The sequence below is a fragment of the Geotrypetes seraphini genome, chromosome 13, assembly GCF_902459505.1.
Source record: "Geotrypetes seraphini chromosome 13, aGeoSer1.1, whole genome shotgun sequence".
NCBI lineage: Eukaryota > Metazoa > Chordata > Amphibia > Gymnophiona > Dermophiidae > Geotrypetes > Geotrypetes seraphini.
Window position 1 is genome coordinate 64135604 of NC_047096.1, and position 20934 is coordinate 64156537.

The 20934-nt window shown below is 43.3% G+C and overlaps 1 protein-coding gene across 2 annotated transcripts; it reads right to left on the bottom strand.

The window, feature by feature from the left end:
- Window positions 1–896: 896 nt before the first annotated feature.
- PGAP3 (post-GPI attachment to proteins phospholipase 3) lies at window positions 897–16352 on the bottom strand. Of its 2 annotated transcripts, XM_033919257.1 has the most exons (8): window positions 16062–16342; window positions 9533–9630; window positions 7722–7874; window positions 6970–7032; window positions 5602–5663; window positions 4476–4612; window positions 3637–3841; window positions 897–2404 (listed from the first exon to the last, which is right to left on the bottom strand). In XM_033919257.1, exons 1-8 carry the CDS (start codon window positions 16222–16224, stop codon window positions 2341–2343), a joined length of 945 nt encoding a protein of 314 aa, XP_033775148.1. In that variant the 5' UTR covers window positions 16225–16342; the 3' UTR covers window positions 897–2340. The 2 variants fall into 2 exon arrangements, with proteins under 2 accessions (XP_033775148.1, XP_033775149.1); XM_033919258.1 differs by lacking the exon at window positions 7722–7874 and having other exon boundaries at window positions 16062–16352.
- Window positions 16353–20934: the final 4582 nt, after the last annotated feature.

Consider the following 20934-nt stretch of genomic DNA (forward strand, 5'->3'; position numbering starts at 1 on the left):
AGAAATGCAGAAATTCAATGCTAGAGCCCAGACTTGGCCCTTCACTCAATGTACAGACATAACACCAGTGGTGGCCAGCAACATGCTGAGCCCCACCAGCTGAATATCAACCCATTGGGATCTAAGTTTGCATTTAAATATATACCGGAGTGTCTTAAAAAGTTAAGGATTTCATTCCAAATATAATTGAAAGTTATGTGCTCCAGTCATTTCATTTCATGTCTTCCAATAAGATAACAAGGGTTGAGCTGCTCTACCAGATGAAGGCTGAGAAAGAGGGCAGTGTGGATGCTCCTTCATGAGCTAAGCAAGTGTGGGTATGCCTAGGCAGGTATTCAGTGCTAATAAAGCTATTTAACTCAGCTTTGGATGATCCTGGGCTGAAGCAATGTCCAAACTGGACTGATCCAGAAAAATCACCACAGAAACATTTGAAAAAATGGAAACAATACACTTTTTTAAATTAAAAAAACAGCATAAAGTTACAATTTGGTGATGTCAGTCACCACCCATTCATAACCAGTAAACAGGAGAGAAAATAACCCAGGTAGAATAGAGCTTATTCACCATAAAGAGCTGAATATTTTCAGTCAAAACATTAAAAGAAGAAATCTGGCAAGACAGGCAGGCAGATGTCTGTTCCATCCATGGCCAAACCAGCTATTAATCTGATATACACTTCTCCCTCCATACTCGCTGTGATAGGGGATTAACAGACCCGCGAATACAGAAAAACCGTGAATAACTTTTTCATATGTTATTCGCAGTTTTCTATTATAAACCATCGTGAATATGGTGAAACCGCGAATAACATGGTGGGAGACCTGGCCAGTTCCTGAAGGAGAGGCAAAACACGGTGAAGAAAGTGCTGGGAATCAGCGATTCTCTCTGTAAACGCTTGGAATCAGTGATTTCTTTATGCAAGCTGACGTAATTTGGGGGGGAGGAGCTAGCAAGCTAAAAACCATGAATAATCAAAACCGTGATAGCTGAAACCGCGAATACGGAAGGAGAAGTGTACTGCTCAGGCCATAGAAGAGCTTCACCCAGCTGTCCAGCCTTCAAGAGTTCTAATAATTAGGGTTGTGGGAAATCCTGCACAGGCCAAGGTCTGTAACTACTGACTTCTGTTACCAGATCTTACAATCCTGTGCATCCTCTCCAGCCATTCGCAATCCAGTTCTCAGGGCACATTTAGTCCCAACAAGTTATCACGACATCCACAATAAATATGTATGCACTGCCTCAACTGCATGCAAATCTAACTCATGAATATTCATTGTGGATATCCTGAACTAGGTTGGGAATGGCTGCTCCAGACTGTTCCCTCTCTAGGGAAGATAACCCCATCATTGTCAGCAACAGCCCCTACAAGAACTCTCAGCAAGTTTTCAAAAAGGAAATAGACAGACTGTGTCTCATTTTTAAGAGGTTTGTCTCACAGGCACAGAAAAAGAGAATCTGATTTGTAAACCAGGCCTGCATGTGGACAGCCCAGCCTGGTGAAGACATAGTGATCTAACTCCTGCACTCTTGACATAAACACAGCTTCAGACTCTGGGCCATCCATGTACAGTTTAGCTAAGAGCGCCATCTGGCAGTATCCTAACCATCCTACAGCTGAGCCCTGAGCCACCTGCTCCCAGGTTACATACAGCATCAAATGCAGATTCAGATCACGTTTCTGGCTATAAATCTCCTCCTAGCACCTCTTCTGGCATTCACACTACCTTTCTCTTCCTCTGTGCCACAAGTTTAAGCCCAAACATTTCCCAACATCTAGACCAAGCCAAGACACTGCTGCACATTTTTGTAACTGTCGTTGGTCTAATGTATTTTTGTTTTCTTTCCCCGGGTCCAAAATGTCTTACACCCCATTACAATACTACCTCCCACAAGGAACCCCGGGACCATTTCTACTAGTCAAATACAATTTTTAGTGAGCTAATAAGTCCTAAATCTGTCAATTAATGTGACTCCAGGTATATCTAAGGGGGGGGTCCACCTTATATCTAAATGAATGTGTGTGCACTTTTACAGCCATGCCTGTGCTGGTTATGTAGATGGCTGCTGAATTTTCAATACTTAGAAAAGGAGGGAACAAATAATTTGTTACACTCCAAAGGCAGAAAACAAAGTGGTCAAATCATACATGATAGTGCAGAGCATCCCCAGTAGGTAAAGGAGGCACTTTATGCCACCCAGGGAGAGCCCAAGCTGCACAGAACAGGCTTCACTGTCCTGGGCTCCATGCTCACATTCAGATGAGATACTCCTGACTCAGGTAATGCACTTGAATGCAGAAGGAGAATCCTTGCGTCCCAAAAATCATGCTACACTTCAGTCTATCTTTACATCTGAGGGATTCTCCTTCAGGAGATGATGGCTGTCATCCACCAGGAAACTGCAGCAGGAGACGAAAAGGAACAGATACAGGAGTTGAAGCAGCATTATACAGAATCCCTCTCAGCTGCCAACAAACCCCACACCCCAAGAATCTCTCCAAGCACCCCCCATGCCTCCCAGCAAAACCCTACATCCCCAGAATCCCTCACAGCCCCGTGCCCCCCCCCCAGCAAAATCCCACACCCCTAAAATCCTTTCCAGCTCCCACCCCCCCCAGCAAAACCCTACACACCCCCAGAATCCCTCCCACCCCATTACCCCCAGCAAAATCCTACATTCCCAAAATCCATTCTAGCCCACCATATCCCCCCAGCAAAATCTCACACCCCTTAAATCCCTTCCAGCTCCCACCCCACAGCAAAACCGTACACCCCCAGAATCCCTCCCAGCCCCCCATGCCCCCCAGCAAAATCCTACACTCACAAAATCCATTCTAGCCCACCATGCCCTCCCAGCAAAATCCCACACCTCTAAAATCCTTTCCAGCTCCCACCCCCCAGCAAAATCCTATACCCTCAGAATCCCTCTCACCCCCATGCCTCCCAGCAAAATCCTACACTCCCCAAATCCATTCTAGCCCACCATAATCCCCCAGCAAAATCCCACACCCTTTAAATCCCTTCCAGCTCCCACCCCACAGCAAAACCGTATACCCCCAGAATCCCTCCCAGCCCCCCCGTGTCCCCCAGAAAAATCCTACACTCACAAAATCCATCCTAGCCCACCATGCCCCCCCAGCAAAATCCCACACTTCTAAAATCCTTTCCAGCTCCCACCCCCCAGCAAAACCCTACACCCCCAGAATCCCTCTCACCCCCGTGCCCCCCAGCAAAATCCTACACTCCCCAAATCCATTCTAGTCAACCATGTCCCCCCCAGCAAAACCCTACACCCCCAGAATCCCTCTCACCCCCATGCCCCCCAGCAAAATCCTACACTCCCCAAATCCATTCTAGTCAACCATGTCCCCCCAGCAAAATCCCACACTCCTTAAATCCCTTTCAGCTCCTACCCCACAGCAAAACCCTACATTCCCAGAATCCCTTGCAGCCCTCCTAGCAAACCCCACATCCTAACTTCTCCCAGCAAACATCATAGACACCAAATCCTCTCTAATGTACTACCAGCAGCAAGCACAGACAGCAATAGGACGAAAAAGATCAGCACGGTATTTCTGACAATCACAAGTCAAGGTACAGACTCAAGTGCTGAAACAATTCTTATCCCCACCTGTAAAAGAGGATGTGCACAGGGACAGTGCTCAGGTGCCAGAGAGCATGTGCATCAAAGACCCACAAAAGAGGGGGGAAATCCAGGAGCTCTAGTAGTGCCAAGGCCTGCAGAAGCAGCACAACCACCTCACACTTCCAGACATAGGGCAGGTACGCCTGGTTCCGTAGGCACCAGCCAAGCCACCACAGCAGATTAACCAAACCTGCAATGAAAACTCAAGGTTAGCCAAATTGCATTGCTGAGAACTAGGTTAACCTGATCCACAATAACAAGCATAAAGAGTTCAGTTCCAGCTCCCTGCAACAGTCACAGAATCATGCTCCAAGCACAAAAACCTCTTCAAGAAGTTTCAGATTTGCATTTCCTACATTACAAAGTTAGGAACATAAGTCATTCTTTAAGCAAGAGTGGCACATAGGCACCTAAGGACTGATCCAGTAGTAGCACTGCTGGGCAACCAACCAAAATGCTGCCTTTGGACACACCACCCACAAAAAAAAGCCAAAGGCAATCCTCTTCCTTTTATCCCTCCCCCCTTGGCAGACTGCCACATTGAAGGGTGAAGACAAAAGTCAGAACAAACAGCCTTCAACAGCTCTTCATTCTTTCAGTGGCTCTATTTTCCTGATGAAGGGTGGGGCCAAGGCTGTGGACTAAGGGCAAATTACTGTCTATACTAACAGCAAAGTACAAAACTCCAGAGAGACATTACCACAATCCAAAACCCGTCCATAAAATCCAAGAACCTTGAAACCCGGCAACTAAGCAGCTTCTGAAAGGCTAAAGGAGGGTCCTGAGGTGCTAGGCATGGGTGACACAGATGGCCTCCTCCTTACCAAAGGCCACATTCGCTGCCATGTTGTAGCCATAATCAAAGCGACCCAGTGACAGGTACGAGACGTGGCAGGCAAAGAGCAGGATCAGGAAGGGAGCGAAGAATTGTGCAAAGGCAGGACGCTTCAAGCCGAGAGTCCTGCAAAAAAACAAAATGGAACACAACTGAGCTGGACCTGAACAGCAGTCGGCAATCAGGGTCAGGATGGAAGTTTCAAATGGATAAAGGAGAACGTCACTACTCTGACCCTGTGGTGGCTACATTTTTGATAACATGTGCTTTAGACTCAGATAGGGACTGGCTTGTCAGAATGTTTTCTCAAGCGAAAGATACAACTTTCATAAATGCTAAACTATGGCTTTTCTCAGACGTGTCTAAGGAGAAGCAGAAAAGGTGGCCCAATTCCTGTCAGTTAAGCCTGCAGTGCTGAAACTAGGCACTTTAATTTTTCTTCCATTATCCATACAAATGTTTAATTAAACATCAAGGCGTTTGGTATATTTTTTATGAACTGCAACGTTTTCCTAATTTTGTGGCTTCCAAATCTTTGGAGGTGGGAGCTCCCACTGTTATTCCTGTGACCAATCTACTCACTGGTCTACATTGTTCTTCGCTGTATAAACACCTTTACTGAATATGTACAGTCCTCATTGTATCTTCGCTGTAAATGTACAGTCTCTTATATTGTAAACCGCTCTGAACTGTTTGTGGTACTGCGGTATATAAAATAAAGTTATTATTATTATTATTATTAGTTAGGTGGTTAGAGACCTTATCTAAGTAAATACTGCCACTATATAAGCTTTTTTTGTCCTATTTTTTCTTATTTACTAAGTTTCTTGCAATTAGTGAATTGGCTCTCTCTCCTAATTGTGGATTAGTTAAGTTCTGGATGTGTAACTGCAAAGAATCCAAGCTGAGAACTGTGGGATATAAGAACCATATGATATGCTATTTCATTTCCTGTTTTTGCACAGTTTTCCTTTACCATATTTAGAATCCTTAAACTTCTTTTCTGAAGCAAGGATTTTCTTTTGATAATAGTATAAATGTAAATAAATAATGAAAAAGGACTTCACTGTGCATTCATAGTGCTATGTTTACACAGCAATACGAGGCAGACTCACCTCACACCACACAAGTAGATGGAGTGCAGGATAACAGCTGAGGCACAAAAGTAGTCCAGTTTCTATGGGAAGCAAGGTTTGAGACATTAGTGTGAATTCTACACACATAAGACAGTGACGCTATGAATACTTGGAAAGCAGACGTTTCTTGTATATGATTTCAAGAAATAATTATCTTGCCCACTGTGACCTACTAGTACATAAATACCATGAGCATAGTGGGGATGCCTTACTACGCTGGTTCCATTACACCTAATACATTGCAACACCCCAGAATAACAGTTAAATCAACTCGAGGGGCCTACACCCAAACCACTGCAGAGGTGAGTTACTGTACAATGCATTTCTGTATATAAAGAATGTTTTTTTTCAGGAGGAAAACGACTGCTATAAAATTTTGCCAACATTCGTACAACTAGAGCTAAATGTATGAGCCCTATGTACCACTTGTGAACATTCACTGAAAGGGTGGTTGATTGCTGGAATAGTCTTCCACTTCAGGTTATTGATTTTAAGGCCAAATGGGATAGACACGTGGGATCTATTCACAGAGAAAGGTAGGGGAGGGTCATTGGGGTGGGCAGACTAGATGGGCCGTGGCCCTTATCTGCCGTCTATTTCTATGTTTCCCAGGGGAGGACCTGCACATACCTACCCAGAACACACACAGGAAGTTGCTGCTGTTTCAGAGCACAGGTAACTTTCTGTGGGAGCATTTATTTATTCAATTTTCTATACCGTTCTCCCAGGAGAGCTCAGAACGGTTTACATGAATTTATTCAGGTACTCAAGCATTTTTCCCTGTCTGTCCCGGTGGGCTCACAATCTATCTAATCACCTGGGGCAATAGGGGGATTAAGTGACTTGCCAAGGTCACAAGGTGTAGCATGGGTTTGAACCCACAACCCCAGGGTGCTGAGGCTGTAGCTTTAATCACTGCGCCACAATCTCCCACTGGGGATTTTTCTAGAAGCCTATTTTATAAAGGGTAAATACATTTATATATTTATAAAACAAGCACAATTTAGGCATGTTCTTCAAAAATTTTTCCAGGCACCCTGTTATAAAATTACCACTATCTGATTGGTCCCTGTTGTCTTCAGTGTAATGCGGCAGGACTCCAGGTCCCAGTCTGGCCCATCCCCCTCACTACAGGACTCCAGGTTAATTGTAATTGAGGAAGTTTTGATAGATGAGAAAGAAGAAAAACAAAAGAAGAGAAAAAGATACATTCCTGCCTTGCCAGGTGGATGAAAAAGGAGGAGGGGGTGAGTTTTTATAGCCTTGTCGGGGCTTTGGGAAAGAGGATCCAGTCTGCAGTGTGCCCGATTATATCCCGCCTGTCAATGGACAAATCCTCCCCATTACCTCAGTTATATCTGTGTCTCTGGTATGGAAGACAGTTGACCAAATCCAGGCATTTAAAGAAACCTACAAGAAAAAGAAACAGGGCAGTAAGACAACTCACATCAATGGCACAGACTTTCACACCATGGCACAAGAAGGGAAGGGAGCAGAAAGGGTTGGGAGGCTCAGTCAAGCTGGGGATGTGACCTTGACAATCTGAAGACCTGAGCACAGGATATATGCAACTTTGTCTCTGTTCTTTTCTTAATCTGCCTTGTCCCAAACGGTGGAAGGGAGATAAAGGCAGTGCCTTTTCCCCTCCTGTTTTCGGATCTATTTCTTGGAGAGGAGAAGCAAAAGTACAGAGACTGCAGAGTTATTTTCTCAGACTACAGCCAAACTGGGGAAAGGAGAGGTATTTACATTGTGCAAATTACTCACGTTAAAATTTTTTTATGAAACTTGAAAATTGTTGAAATCATCATTGTTTACCAAATTTATTGGTAATTTATTTTATAACTGAAAATTCTTGCTATTTTAACTGCAAATTGTTTTCTGCAAACTTTGTAAGTCGCTATAGTTTTACAGTCTCTTCGTTTCTTTGTACACCGCAATGAACTGAAAGGTATTTGCAGTCTAGAAATGGAAAATGTGCCCAAACCAGGGAATCACAAATTCCTCAAACAGTGCAGAAGACTCACTACCTTCCCACTTCTGAGGGTCGGGTTTTGCCACCACACATCACATTCAGCAGGAATTCTAAAACTACCTACACAGGCAAAGGCAATACAGGTGTGGTACATGGGCGAGGAAGGGGGCACATTAGTCCGGTACCGATTCAGCATGATGAAGTTGGCCAGTCCGTTAAGAAGCGAGGCAAAGGCAGATGCGGGTTCCTGGAAGAAAAGGAAGCGGGAGAAGGGCCACTAAAGGGGAAAGAAAAAAAGAGAGAGAGATAGGAAGAAAGGGATATTAGGAAATTTAACATTCAGCATACTAATCTCTGGTTCCAATGTCCCCTTCAAACTTTCATGACCCCTTTCTCTAGCAGTATGCAAATCCAAGTTAAAAGTCCACTATTTCGAGGCTGCTTTCAACTCCTAACTCCCACTCATTGTAAGATACTTTTCTTTCTTTCTGAAACTCCCTAACCCCCCCCCCTTATGTCCTGTCTGTCCAAATTAGATTGTAAGCTCTTCTGAGCAGGAACTGCCTATTACATGTTAAATGTACAGTGCTGAATATGCCTTTCAGTGCTATAGAAATGATAAGTAGTAATAGAAGCAGTAATGGCTATGATAGCAAAAATAAGGGATGTGCAGGAAGTCCTTCAACAGCAATTTCAAATGTCTCGTGCTGGAAATCTACAATGAACAATGATCAGATAGCTTGGTACTCATTTGTTGTATGCAGATTAATTTGTTCATTTTGTACAGAAGCAGGAAAAGTATCCTCTGCATCTCAGAGGTTTCCTCTTCTGTTTGAAATGATAGGCCTAAAAAAATTCAGCAGGCAAACACAAATTGATTCGTTACTCTTTCAAGAAATACAAGACTAGGAGATACACCATAAAGTTACGTAGTAGCACATTTAAAACAAATAGGAGAAAATATTTTATTCACTCTAAAAGTCATTGCCACAGAATGTAGATCATTTAGCTGTGTTTAAGAGTGAACACTTGAAACTGCTTATCCCTGGGGGTAAGTCGCACAGAATCTTGCTAGTTCGGGGGATTATGCCAGATACTATCTGGATTAGCAGGTTCTTTGGTCGGACTCAGGGCTCCTTTTATCAAGGTGCGGTAGGCGGTTAACGCGCGGAATACCACGCGTTCAACCGCCTGCTGCGCTAGTCGCTAATGCCTCCATTGAGGAGGCGTTAGTTTTTTGGCTTGTTGCGAGGGTTAGCACGTGATGAAATGTAATGTAATGTAATGTAATTTATTTCTTATATACCGCTACATCCGTTAAGTTCTAAGCGGTTTACAGAAAATATACATTAAAATTATAAGAAAGAAAGGTACTTAGAAATTCCCTTACTGTCCCGAAGGCTCACAATCTAACTAAAGTACCTAGAGAGTAATAAAGAAGTGAAAAGTAGAGATAGAGGAAAAGTAAACAAATAAACATTCTAACAAGACTGTATTGAACTAAGTACTTTGGAAGGTAGAAGAGAGGAGAGAAAGGAATAGATGCAGAAGGAGGAACCGTTGAACAAAAGAATTCTGGAGAAATTTAAATGATAGAAATAGAACAAAACAAAAACAAGTGGCAAAACAATGAATAAGATTAAAAATAATTCATAAACTGGAAAAAAAAAAAAAGATCTGACGCGCTAACCCCTGTAGCGCACCTTGATAAAAGGAGCAAGTCTTAGCTTCACTATGGGTTGTAGAATTTTCATGCTAACATGTTTCTAGTAACAATAACACCATAAACAGTTTGTCCATGCTGATAAGATGACTCCCCTGAGACATACAATATAGCGCACATCTTTAGATTTTTTTTTGAATTATTTGAGAAGCATGTCTATATGTTTGTGAATTTGTCCACTGGAATCTTTATTCTTTTTGATAGTCACTCACCTTGCCATGAAACTGAGGAACTTTATGACCTTCTTTGACATACAGAGCCACTGTGTACCACATGCATTCATAGCTACAATCATCTTTACAAGTCCAACCTAGAGAGGAAAGACATAATTAGTCAAACTTCAGTTGCAATTCTCAGCTGAATAAAATGGCACACCCAGAAAGCCTGACTCTTGTGAGATATGTTGTGGTTGTTATGTTAGATCACTTTAAAGGTAATACATGGAGATAAAAGAAAAGAAAACATTTAAGAAAAAGGTGGATTAACACTACATTCAGCCCAATAAAAGAGTCCTCACCTTGTTTCCTTTTGTTTTTGTTATATTTTTTGTTTTAATTTACTTCTATCTACGAGGTCTATTCAAAAAGTTCCAAGACAGTTTGAATTACGCACCAACGGGAAGTTCTTTTGAGACACGCTAGGCAGAGCTGAATAGTTTGAAACCTCACAACTAACCTCTTTTTTGCCATTTATTGATATCTGTTTTTGTCTCCGAGCTACAGCAGTTTTTGTGAAAGTGTGTTTTTGTGAATGGCTATTTTTCATCATGTGTGACCTCAATGAGCAGCGCTACATAAGAACATAAGAAAAGCCCTCACCGGATCAGACCGAGGTCCATCCAGTCCGGTGATCCGCACACGCGGCAGCCCATTTAGGTACTCCTGATTGGAGACCCAGATATACCATAGCCCTCAATACGATTTGCAAGAAGGTGTGCATCCAACTTGCGCTTGAATCCCAGAACACTAATCTCTGTCACAACATCCTCCTTTCCAAAAAAGAGATTTTTCCAAGTGAAAGTCTACGGGAAAAGCATTTCATAATGCAGGAGCCAAACAGCTAAAGACTGCAATCTGAGAGGTATCTAGCCAGAGATGAGGAAGGAAGGGAACCGTTAAGAAATTGCTCTGAGATCTAACGGAGAATGACGGAGGACAGAGTGCAAGTATGCTGGGAATTTTGTGTAATAGGCGCAGAGGACCTGGGTCAAGATCTTGAATTTAATACAACTCAGAATTGCCATATAGGAGTCATGCAATTCTGTTTTAAAATAGTTAAAACTGCTATAGAAACTTGCGAAATGTTGAAAGTGGCTTATGGGGAACATGTCATGAGTTGTGGAAGGTGTTTTGAATGCGTCAAAATTTACAAATTTTGCGCAAAAACATAATGACAGTTCTTCCCAAGTTACTTTTCTCTCCTAACTTGGCCCCTGCTGACTTCTTTTTTCCTAAACTTAAATCCATGTTGAAAGGAAAGCGATTCGACACCAATGAAGACATATAGCAAAATTTGATGCAGCAACTTTTGGCGATTCTTGAAGATGTGTTTAAGGACTGTTTCCACAAGTGAAAATGATGTTGGGAAAAGTGTATACTTTGAAGGGGACCCAATGGGATAAGTTGTAAGATTGTTTAATACATTTTTATAAAATTAGTCCTGAAAATTTTTGAACAGACCTCGTAAGATTCTTGGAGATACATGGTATGGCCCTGATTCTATAAATGATGCCTAAACTTAGGCACCTAACTTAGGGCTCCTTTTACTGGGAAGAGAAGATGAGGAAGGCGGGAGATATGCGATGGCAGAAGGAAGTTGGGAGACATACACCCCCGGCACTGCATACCCCCTGGGGTAAGTGTACTGCATGTTGAGAACCTTTGGTTTACATGAAAGACATATGCAGCGCTGTACATCAAAACATAGAAGACACAGTCCCTGCTCAGAAGAGCTTACAATCTAGTTAAGACAAACTGGACAAGTGGTTATGTGTACATGTGGTTTTCGTTTCTGTTTTAGCTATTTCTTGCTTAGCTTTATCTTTATTTTTATTTTCTGTCCTATCAGATTTTGATGCTCTTTTCACTTTCATGTAATTAGATTATAAACCATCTAGAACACTGTTCTTCAACTGCCAGTTCACGGACTGGTGCCGGTCCGCAGAAAATTCCTGCTGGTCCGCGCCGGCGAGATCGACATCTGCAGTTTGCGCAGGGTCGGGGAGATCATGGAGAGCCTCCAACAGTGGCTTTCTCCCCTCCCAGCAGCTGTACTTACCGGCGCAGCGATTCAGGAAGGCAGCCTTGGGGTTTTTGCTGATGATGCAACTTCCTCATTAGTCAGAGGCAGCGCGACCCATCAAAGGACCCAAGGCTGCCTTCCTGAATCACTGCGCTGGCAAGTAAGAAGAGCTGCTGGGAGGGGAGAAAGCCACTGTTGGAGGCTGGGAAGCTGCTGTGCAAGGGGAAAAAAAGGGAGAGCTACTTGGACCTGGAGGGAAGGAGAAGGAGACATGCTGTTGGGAGGGGAGGAGGGAAAGGAGTCTGGGAAGCTGCTGGACAAGGGGAAAAAAGGGACAGCTGCTACTGGACCTGAAGGGAGGAAGAAGGAGAGATGCTGCTGGGAGGGGAGGAGGAAAGGGAGAAGGAAACAGCTGGCAGGGAGATTAGAGGAGGGAAAGGGGAGAGACAGGAATGAGAAAGTAGAGAGATGGGAAGGGGGTCAGCAGAGAAATAGAGAGGGATAAAGATGCTAGATCTGGTATAGGAGTGATAAAAATGAAGAGAGCAGTGAAGCTGGAATGAATCATGTAAAAAGGAAAGAGAGGGCACAGGCTGGATGGAAAGAGGAGAGGGGCATAGAAAGAAGACAGATACCAAATGGAAGGGGGAGAGGGATGACAGAGGATGGAAGGGGCAGATGCTGGATTGAAGAGACAGAGAGGGCAGATGCTGGAAGGAAGAGAGTGAAAAGAAGATGAAAGCAGAAACCAGAGACAACAAAAGGTAGAAACAAATAATTTTATTTTTATTTTGTGATTAGAATATATCAGATTTGAAATATATATCCTGCTAGAGCTGGTGTTAGACATAACTGGGGACTGCAAAGTCCAGGCAGTGGCTTAGAGCTCTCTCTGACCAGGGGGACAGTTGCCCAGAATGGTCTCGGGACTCAAAGACCTCCCGTATGAAGAAAGGCTGAATAAATTGCAGCTATATTCACTCGAAGAACGTAGAGAGAGAGGAGACATGATAGAGACGTTTAAATATATCACCGGCTGTATTGAGGTGGAGGATGATATCTTCTTTTTTAAGGGTCCCTCTGCCACAAGAGGACATCCGCTGAAAATCAGGGGTGGGAAATTTAATGGCGACACCAGGAAGTTCTTCTTCACCGAAAGGGTGGTCGATCGTTGGAATGAACTTCCACTTCAGGTGATTCAGGCCAGCAGCGTGAAGGATTTTAAAAGGAAATGGGATACACATGTGGGATCTCTAGGGGGGTAAATTCAAGGGGGTAGGGTTGTTGGAGTGGGCAGACTTGATGGGCTGTGGCCCTTTTCTGCCGTCATCTTCTATGTTTCTATGTTTCTATGTAGTTGAACTCCCCTAACCCTATTCCTGCTATGTGTGACTGCGGTATTCTGTTAGCATGATATTTCTGTGTAGCATTCTGTAATAATGCTTATTCAGTTTTCTTGATAGTAGAGGGGATATATGTGAATTGTACAGAATATTGTTTCTTTTTATACTTTAATAAATACATTTAATATAAAATCATAACTGAGGCTTGTGCGGATGGGATCAGATGGTTTGCAAGGACCGAGCTCGCGGAGACGGGATTTTTAAATTTCAGTCCTAGTAGCTTGCCGGTCCACAAAATAAATTTTTTTTTTCCCGCCGGTCCATAGGTGTAAAAAGGTTGAAGAACACTGATCTAGAAGGCCCTCCAAATGGACTGTATAACAAATTTATATAAATTTGAAGCTTATTTAAAATATTTATTACCCACACTATGATACATGAGCTATTATTTAAGTGCCATATTTCTAGGAGCCTATGATTTAGACACCATTTACAGAATCAAGCCCTATATATGTGATGAAAAGCTAATGGCAATACTAATGGTATTGCAGAAAACGCAACACATCCCTTCAAACTCCAGATACTACAACTGTATTTGTGAAGGGAAAGAGACACATCACCATTCTTAATAAAGAGGTCCTTTGCAATAAAACACACATAAAACTTTGCAACCAGCAGTATCATCCACTTATGACAGATCCCAGGACATTTTACTGAGCAAACAAGAGCCTACATTGTGAGTTGAATTCTCCATAAAGTAATACTGTGACCTAAATATAACATTGTACTCTGGGGTAGATTGCTATATTACTACTACTATTTATCATTTATTTACAATTTATCGAACTGAAAGGCTTTTGCAGTACATAAATAAAGATTTATGTTATGTTATGTTATTTCTATAGTGTTGAAAGGCGTATGCAGCACTGTACATTTAACATGCAAAAGCGTTTACAATCTAATCTGGACAGACAGAGGGGACATATAGGGGTTGGGGAGTTTCTTGCAGAGAATGATAGGATGGTCATAGGCAGTTTTACAGTGAGTGGGAGTTAGGAGTTGAAAGCAGCCTCAAAAAAGTGGGCCTTTAGCTTGGATCTGAATACTGTTAGAGAAGGAGCCCGATGTAATGAGAGAGAGTGGTAGAAAATTGGAACGCTCTTCCGGAGTCTGTTATAGGGGAAAACACTCTCCAGGGATTCAAGACAAAGTTGGACAAGTTCTTGCTAAACTGGAACATACGCAGGTGAGGCTGGACTCATTTAGAGCACTGACCTGGGTGCTGCTGCGTGAGCGGACTGCTGGGCACGATGGACCACTGGTCTGACCTAGCAGCGGCAATTCTTATGTTCTTATGTAGTCTGTTCCATGCATACGGCACAACACGATAGAAGGGCTGAAGTCTGGAGTTGGCAGTGGAGAAGGATAAAGATAGGAGGGACTTGTCTGATGAACTGAATTCACAGGGGGAGATACGTATGGATAGATATTGAGGAATTGCAGAGTGAGTGCATTTGTAGGGCAGTAAGAGGCATTTGAACTGTACAGTAAAACCTTGGTTTGCGAGCATAATTAGTTCCAGAAGCATGCTTGTAATCCAAAGCACTTGTCTATCAAAGCGAATTTCCTCACAGGAAATAATGGAAACTCAGACGATTCGTTCCACAACCCAAAAATTTTTATACAAAATACAATAAAACCTTGATTTATGAGCGTATATATCGGTTTCCTGGTCTTTTGTTTATCATCCTGACTTTTTCAAAGTTTTAAATGTGGATTTGCATGTATATAAGACCCTCTGATCAGGACTAGGAAGGTCTCTGTCACGCCCTACTAATGCTTCTGCGTAGTGTGCGCCAAACTAGGCCTCTTCACATTGCAAATGCTAAAAGTGCGATGGGAGAGTAAGTCTCATACCCCTCACCAATATCCACACTACTTCCTCTGTCATAGTAACATATTAAAATAGTAGATGACAGTAGACAAAAGACCTGTACAGGGCATTTAATCTGCCCAATAAGATACATTCACAGAATACGATACAATATAAAATATGGAACTTGATCATTGTCTGTTATTTTGAGACTATAACACTCAAAATCAGTGTGGTTAAAAAAAATTATTCAAAAATATATGAACAAAACCCCACACATAAGAAGAACTGTATGGCAATATATGGTACTCACAATTAGATTTACAAAATCAGCCAAATGGAAACTGATCTTATCTCAAAACATGGTTGTATACGTACCTCAGATTGTGGCGTGTTATACCCAATTCATGCGTTGCTTTGTGCTCCAATTGGCACACTCCTATTTTCCCCATGGGTTTCCAACCACCTCTGTTATTTTGAGGACATGGATCAAGGAAGTCTGCCCACTGCTGGACATACCTTCCAACTACTGGAGCTGCTGTGGAAGCCCATTCCAGCCCATCCACATCTCCCTAGCCATAACTGGGGCACAGACCACAGAAGTCTGCATGACACTGGCCTTATGTCCCAGTTACCGGAGTTAGATCTACGCACCACTAAGTTTTGGTCCAGGATATGACCTTTATTCTTGTCCCCCGAGTAATAATAATAATAATAATAACTTTATTCTTATATACCGCCATACCCGGCGAGTTCTAGGCGGTTTACATCAATTAGCAAATGACCTGCATTGAGAAGCAGATTTACAACAATTAACAAGTAGATTTACAACAAATTACAAGCAGAATTACGATAGATTACAACAATTTACACCAGTCAGCAATGAAATTACAGCAATTTACAACAGTCTGCAATGAAGGGGAGGTTTCCAACAATTTAACCGAAATTGCAGCTTTGATCGAACTAGACAGGGGAAGTAGATATTGGGAAAAGAGAGGGTCTGGTGAAGGAGGCAGGGGGGGGGCAGGTGTTATGTGGGGTGAAGGGATTATTAAGGGTCGTGTTTACTGAATAGGTAGGTTTTTAGTAGTTTTCTGAAGGCAAGGTAAGTGGGGGCCTCGAGTAGATCTCATACCCCTCACTAGATACCCAAACTATTTCCTCTTGGTCTCCCACCAGATCATAACACAATCCCTGAGGCAGATTCCCCACCCCACCCAGTCCAGCATGTAGTATCCCCTCCTCCTTAACCCCCCCAGCCGCTCCTGTCGCTGCACCTCTCACCTGTCAAGCGCATGTATGCGGGCTGCAGAGCTCGGAAGGTCCACAGCCGAGCTCCGGTGCAATTGTACTGCTCACAGCGGGTACGGCAGTCCCGGTACACGGGCTCCCGGTCCCCCTGGGAGGCGGCTGCCTCCCCCACAAGCAACAGCAGCAACAGCACCATCCGGAGCCGGGGGACAGGAAAGATCAGAGCACCGACCGGAAGCGAGCTCGAAGACTCCGGGTGTCACATCCACACCTCTCCGCCCACTCTCCAGAGCCGCGCTGCCAAGTTCCGGCACTTCCAGTGTCGCTACAATCACCTCCCTACCTCCTCTTCCTCCGGAGCAGCGCTACCAACTTCCGCCACTACCTCTCCGTGTCTCTGCCATCGCTTTTGGCATCGTACCTACACCTAGTTTCTTCCTTTCTGGAGCCCCCAGGACGCTGACATTCATAGAAACCAACTTTTCAAAATGATTGGGGGGTGCTAAACCCAATGGAAATCACCTCTCCCTGGATTAAAAGAGCCTGTTTAATATTGGGGTTGTTCAAACACCCATAGAGCTGGCTCCTATGCTGATATTATTATTTGGATATATTAACCACCTTTTCATTTCTGGTGTCATAATCAAATAGATGCCAAGTAAAGTAGACAGCTGGATTCAGATGGTAATGTAATTGAATAATTACAATGCAGGCTGAAGAAAAGTTCCATTTACTAATACCAAACAAATCAATCCTGCAAACCCCAGTTCCAGTCAGTTTTATTTAACTTTCAGAAGTTCAAATATAAATGTGAAAGTGTGCTCATAATCCATTTAATAAAGGATATTTCAATCATAGCACATTAAAAATACATATAAATCACCATTTAATGTGAAAATTTATTTTTGAATATCTGAAAGTTAAATAAAACTGTGTCTGAAGGTGGGTTTGAGGTTTGCAGGATTTATTTGTTTGGTATTTACAATAGGGTAAAGCCAAGACTGGATCAACCCTGCCAGGCATAAGAACATAAGAATTGCCGCTGCTGGGTCAGACCAGTGGTCCATCGTACCCAGCAGTGAGTGGCGGCCCTTAGGTCAAAGACCAGTGCCCTGACTGAGACTAGCCTTACCTGCATACATTCTAGTTCAGCAGGAAATTGTCTAACTTTGTCTTGAATCCCTGGAGGGTGTTTTCCCCTATAACAGCCTCCGGAAGAGCGTTCCAGTTTTCTACCACTCTCTAGGTGAAGAAGAACTTCCTTACGTTTGTACGGAATCTATCCTCTTTTAACTTTAGAGAGTGCCCTCTCATTCTCCCTACCTTGGAGAGGGTGAACAACCTGTCTTTATCGAAACATTCAAAATACTGAAAGGAATAGACTTAGTAGACAAAAACAGACTGTTCACACTCTCCAAGGTAGGGAAAATGAGAGGGCACTCTCTAAAGTTGAAAGGGTATAGATGCCGTACAAACGTAAGGAAATTCTTCCTCACCCAGAGAGTGGTGGAGAGCTGGAATGCTCTTCCGGAGTCTGTTATAGGGGGAAACACTCTCCAGGGTTTCAAGACTAAGCTGGACAAGTTCCTGCTAAACAGGGATGTATGCAGGTAAGGTTGGACTCATTTAGAGCACTGGTCTTTGACCTGGGGGCCAGCAGCGGCAATTCTTATGTTCTTATGAAGCCATGCTGGCTGGTCCTCTTGAGATTGTGTTCATCAAGGTGATCAATGATGCAGTCCTTTATCAGTGCCTCTACCATCTTTCCCGGTACCGAGGTCAGACTCACCGGTCTGTAGTTTCCCAGATCTCCCTCGAACCTTTCTTGAAGATCGGAGTAACATTTGCCACTGGAATCCTTACTGATTTGATCAAAAGATTGGCTATTAGTTGAAGTAGTTCAGCTATAGCCCCATTCAGTTCCTTGATTACCCTTGGATGGATACCCTCCGATCCCGGGGATTTATCGTTTTTAAGCCTATTAATCAGCCTGCATACCTCTTCTAGACTGACCGTCAACCCTTTGATGTTGATTGTGCTTTTTCCTGTTTTCATCTGTTTTTGACCTCTTCCATTCCTTAAACGAAGTCTTCTTGTCTCTGATCGCTTCCTTCACCGCTACAGTGAGCCACACCGGTTTCTTGTTCTTTTTCCTCTTGAATCCCTTGTTGATACACGGTATAAATAGAATTTGCGCCCATACAAAAGACAGGGCTATTGCATGAGTATTACTTCCATTGTTTTCAATAAAAATAAAACCTAGATGTCTCTATCTGTCCTCCTTACTTCCATTGCTTTCAAAGGAAGCAAAACCCAGATGTCTCAATCCATCCTTCTTTTCTAGAGCTATATGGTAACCCTACCCCAGCTCACCCATTCCACCCATTGCTCTACAGCGGATTTGTGGCCAGAGGCAAAAGAATTGATCTTTCCATTCAGCAGCAGAAGGAAAAGCCTTCATAAAATGTAATTTTATAATTTTTAATGATACTCTCTGTGGATCTCTGCTGTGACTATTTTGCCAAGTTTTGTCAAATCTAGAGGGAAATGCATTGTATTAATTCCCTCTATTTGTAAGCCCCTGACAACGCCTATTTTTAGGCAAAATGTGGCCACATCAAGCATAGTTTTAATTCATCTGTTCTTTGATAAATTGGTTACTTCCTGCATTGCACGTTGCATCTCGTCTGCTCTTTGCACTGCTCCAGCATTTTCAGATCAACGCCTCTCATTGTTTTTTTTTTTGCTGGCTGAGAGTGCTATCCATAGAAACAGAAAATGGGAAAAGAGGAGGAGAGAAGAGTTTAGAAAGAAAGATAAGAAGCTCATTCTTAGTCATATTTAGTTCCAGAGAGCAATGGAACATCTAAGCAGCAATGTCAGACAAGCAAGCTCATACTTAGGCCTGGATTACTGGTGAAACGTATGGTATAGAGAGGTAAATTTAGGAGTCATCAGCATAAAAATGGTGCTGAAAACCATGGGAGTGACAAAACAGAGCCCCCAGATCCAATTGACAGCATATCAGGACTAGGTGGTGATCAACAGTGTCAAAAGCAGCAAGCGGGCTTTCGGGGCAGGAGCAATCTTCCTACACTCCTGCCCCGTGTAGCTCGCCAATAGGAAATGGCTGTGGGGAGTTCCCGTCGTAGTCTCGGGAGACTACGGGAACTCACGGCAGCTATTTCCTATTGGCGATCTGCATGGGGCAGGAGCATAGGAAGATCGCTCCTGCCCCGAAAGCCCGCTAGACCACCAGGTAAGGCCGGGATGCCGGGGGGAAGGCAGGAGGGAGGCGGGGGTGGGTCAGAGCCGGACCAGAAGATATTCGCGGTCCGGCTCTGCCCCTATCCCCCGCGAATCCGGAGGGAGAAGTGTATTATGGGGGCGGGGTCTGGGGTGGAGATTGGGTGAAGATGGGCGGGGTCTGGCCCACAACTTAGCCCAGTGTTCTTCAACTGCCAGTCCATGGACTGGTGCCGGTCCACAAAAAAATTATTTTATTTCTGCCGGTCCATAGGTGCCAAAAGGTTGAAGAACACTGGTATAGAAGACAGGTATTGCACAGATAAGTTTTCTTTCACCCTGCTGTTATTTTGAAGAAGTATTGGAAAGTTTTTGTACATGATTGCACTTGAATATTAGGAAGATTTTTTTAGCCCATGATTGATTTTTGCCTAGTCTTAGTGGCAATCCATTAGTCACTTATTAGTTGTCCATATGCAGGTTTCTGAAGCTTTTTTTCTCCAATATATATGTGTTTGATAGAGAATCATTGTGAATCCACAGTTCTAGTAGTGTTTGTGGTTTTCCCCCTGCTTATTATTTACATTAAGGGGTCCTTTTACTAAGATTTGCTAACCGATTTAGCGTGCGCTAACGATTAGCACGCGTTAAATGCTACCGTGTCCATGGAATACAATGGGCACATTAGCATTTAGTGCGTGCTAATAGCTAGCAAACACTAAATCGGCTAAGTAAAAAATGGGGTAAGTTACCTTAGTGCTTTTAGAGATACATAAGAGACCATCTCTGCTGCTTGGAACTTACAATCTAGTCCAATACACAGCAACAATTTATTATTTCTATAGCACTACCAGATGCAAGCAGCGCTGCACCATTGTACACTCAATAGACGGTCCCTACTCAGAAGAGCTTTCAATTTAATTATGACAGAAACACAAGACAAAAGGGGAGTCAGAACATAGCGTTCATTTAGGGAATTAAAAGAGGGTCTGATGAGGTGGAATCACATAGGACAAAGGGGAGTTTGAGTTTAGTGCTCAAGAAGGGAATTAGAGGGGACTGGAGAGGTGGTAGGGGACTATTGAGGGGATGACAGACAGATACATTGGTAGGGTTAGGATTTAAATGTTGCTTTAAATAAGTGGACTTTCAGTTTGGATTTGAATACCACCAGAAACGGAACCTGACATAACGAGCCAGGCAGGTTGTTCCAGGCATATGGTGCAGCAAGGTAGAAGGGACAGAGATGGGAGTTGGCAGTAGAGGCGAAAGGTACCGATAGGAGAGACTTGCTGATTTAATGGAGTTTCGGGGGGGGGGGTATAGGGAGTAATAAAAGAGGAGAGATACTGAGGAGCTGCAGAATGAGTACACTTAAACAATGCGGAGTCAGACAGGGAGCCAGTGAAGTGACCTGAGGAAAAGAGTAATGTGGGTATAATGACCCTGGTGAAATACGAGGCAAACAGTTACATTTTGAACAAATTGAAGGGGAGAGATATGGCTTAATGGAAGACTCAGGAGAAGCACATTGCAGTAATCCAGATGAGAGGATATGAAAGCATGGATGAGGGTCTTGGCAGTGTGCTCAGAAAGGGAAGAATGGATTTTAGCAATATTAAAGAGAAAGAAACAAGAAGTTTTGGCAGTTTGTTGGATT

What these genes read in the sequence shown, in the direction of transcription:
- PGAP3 (XM_033919257.1), bottom strand. Translation starts at nt 16,224, where the DNA reads ATGGTGCTGTTGCTGCTGTTGCTTGTGGGGGAGGCAGCCGCCTCCCAG. An exon ending in CGCATACATGCGCTTGACAG is followed by an intron (nt 9,631 to 16,061) that starts GTGAGAGGTGCA and finishes TTTCCTCTCTAG; the next exon opens with GTTGGACTTGTAAAGATGAT. An exon ending in CCTGTATTGCCTTTGCCTGT is followed by an intron (nt 7,033 to 7,721) that starts GTAGGTAGTTTT and finishes TTTTTCTTGTAG; the next exon opens with GTTTCTTTAAATGCCTGGAT.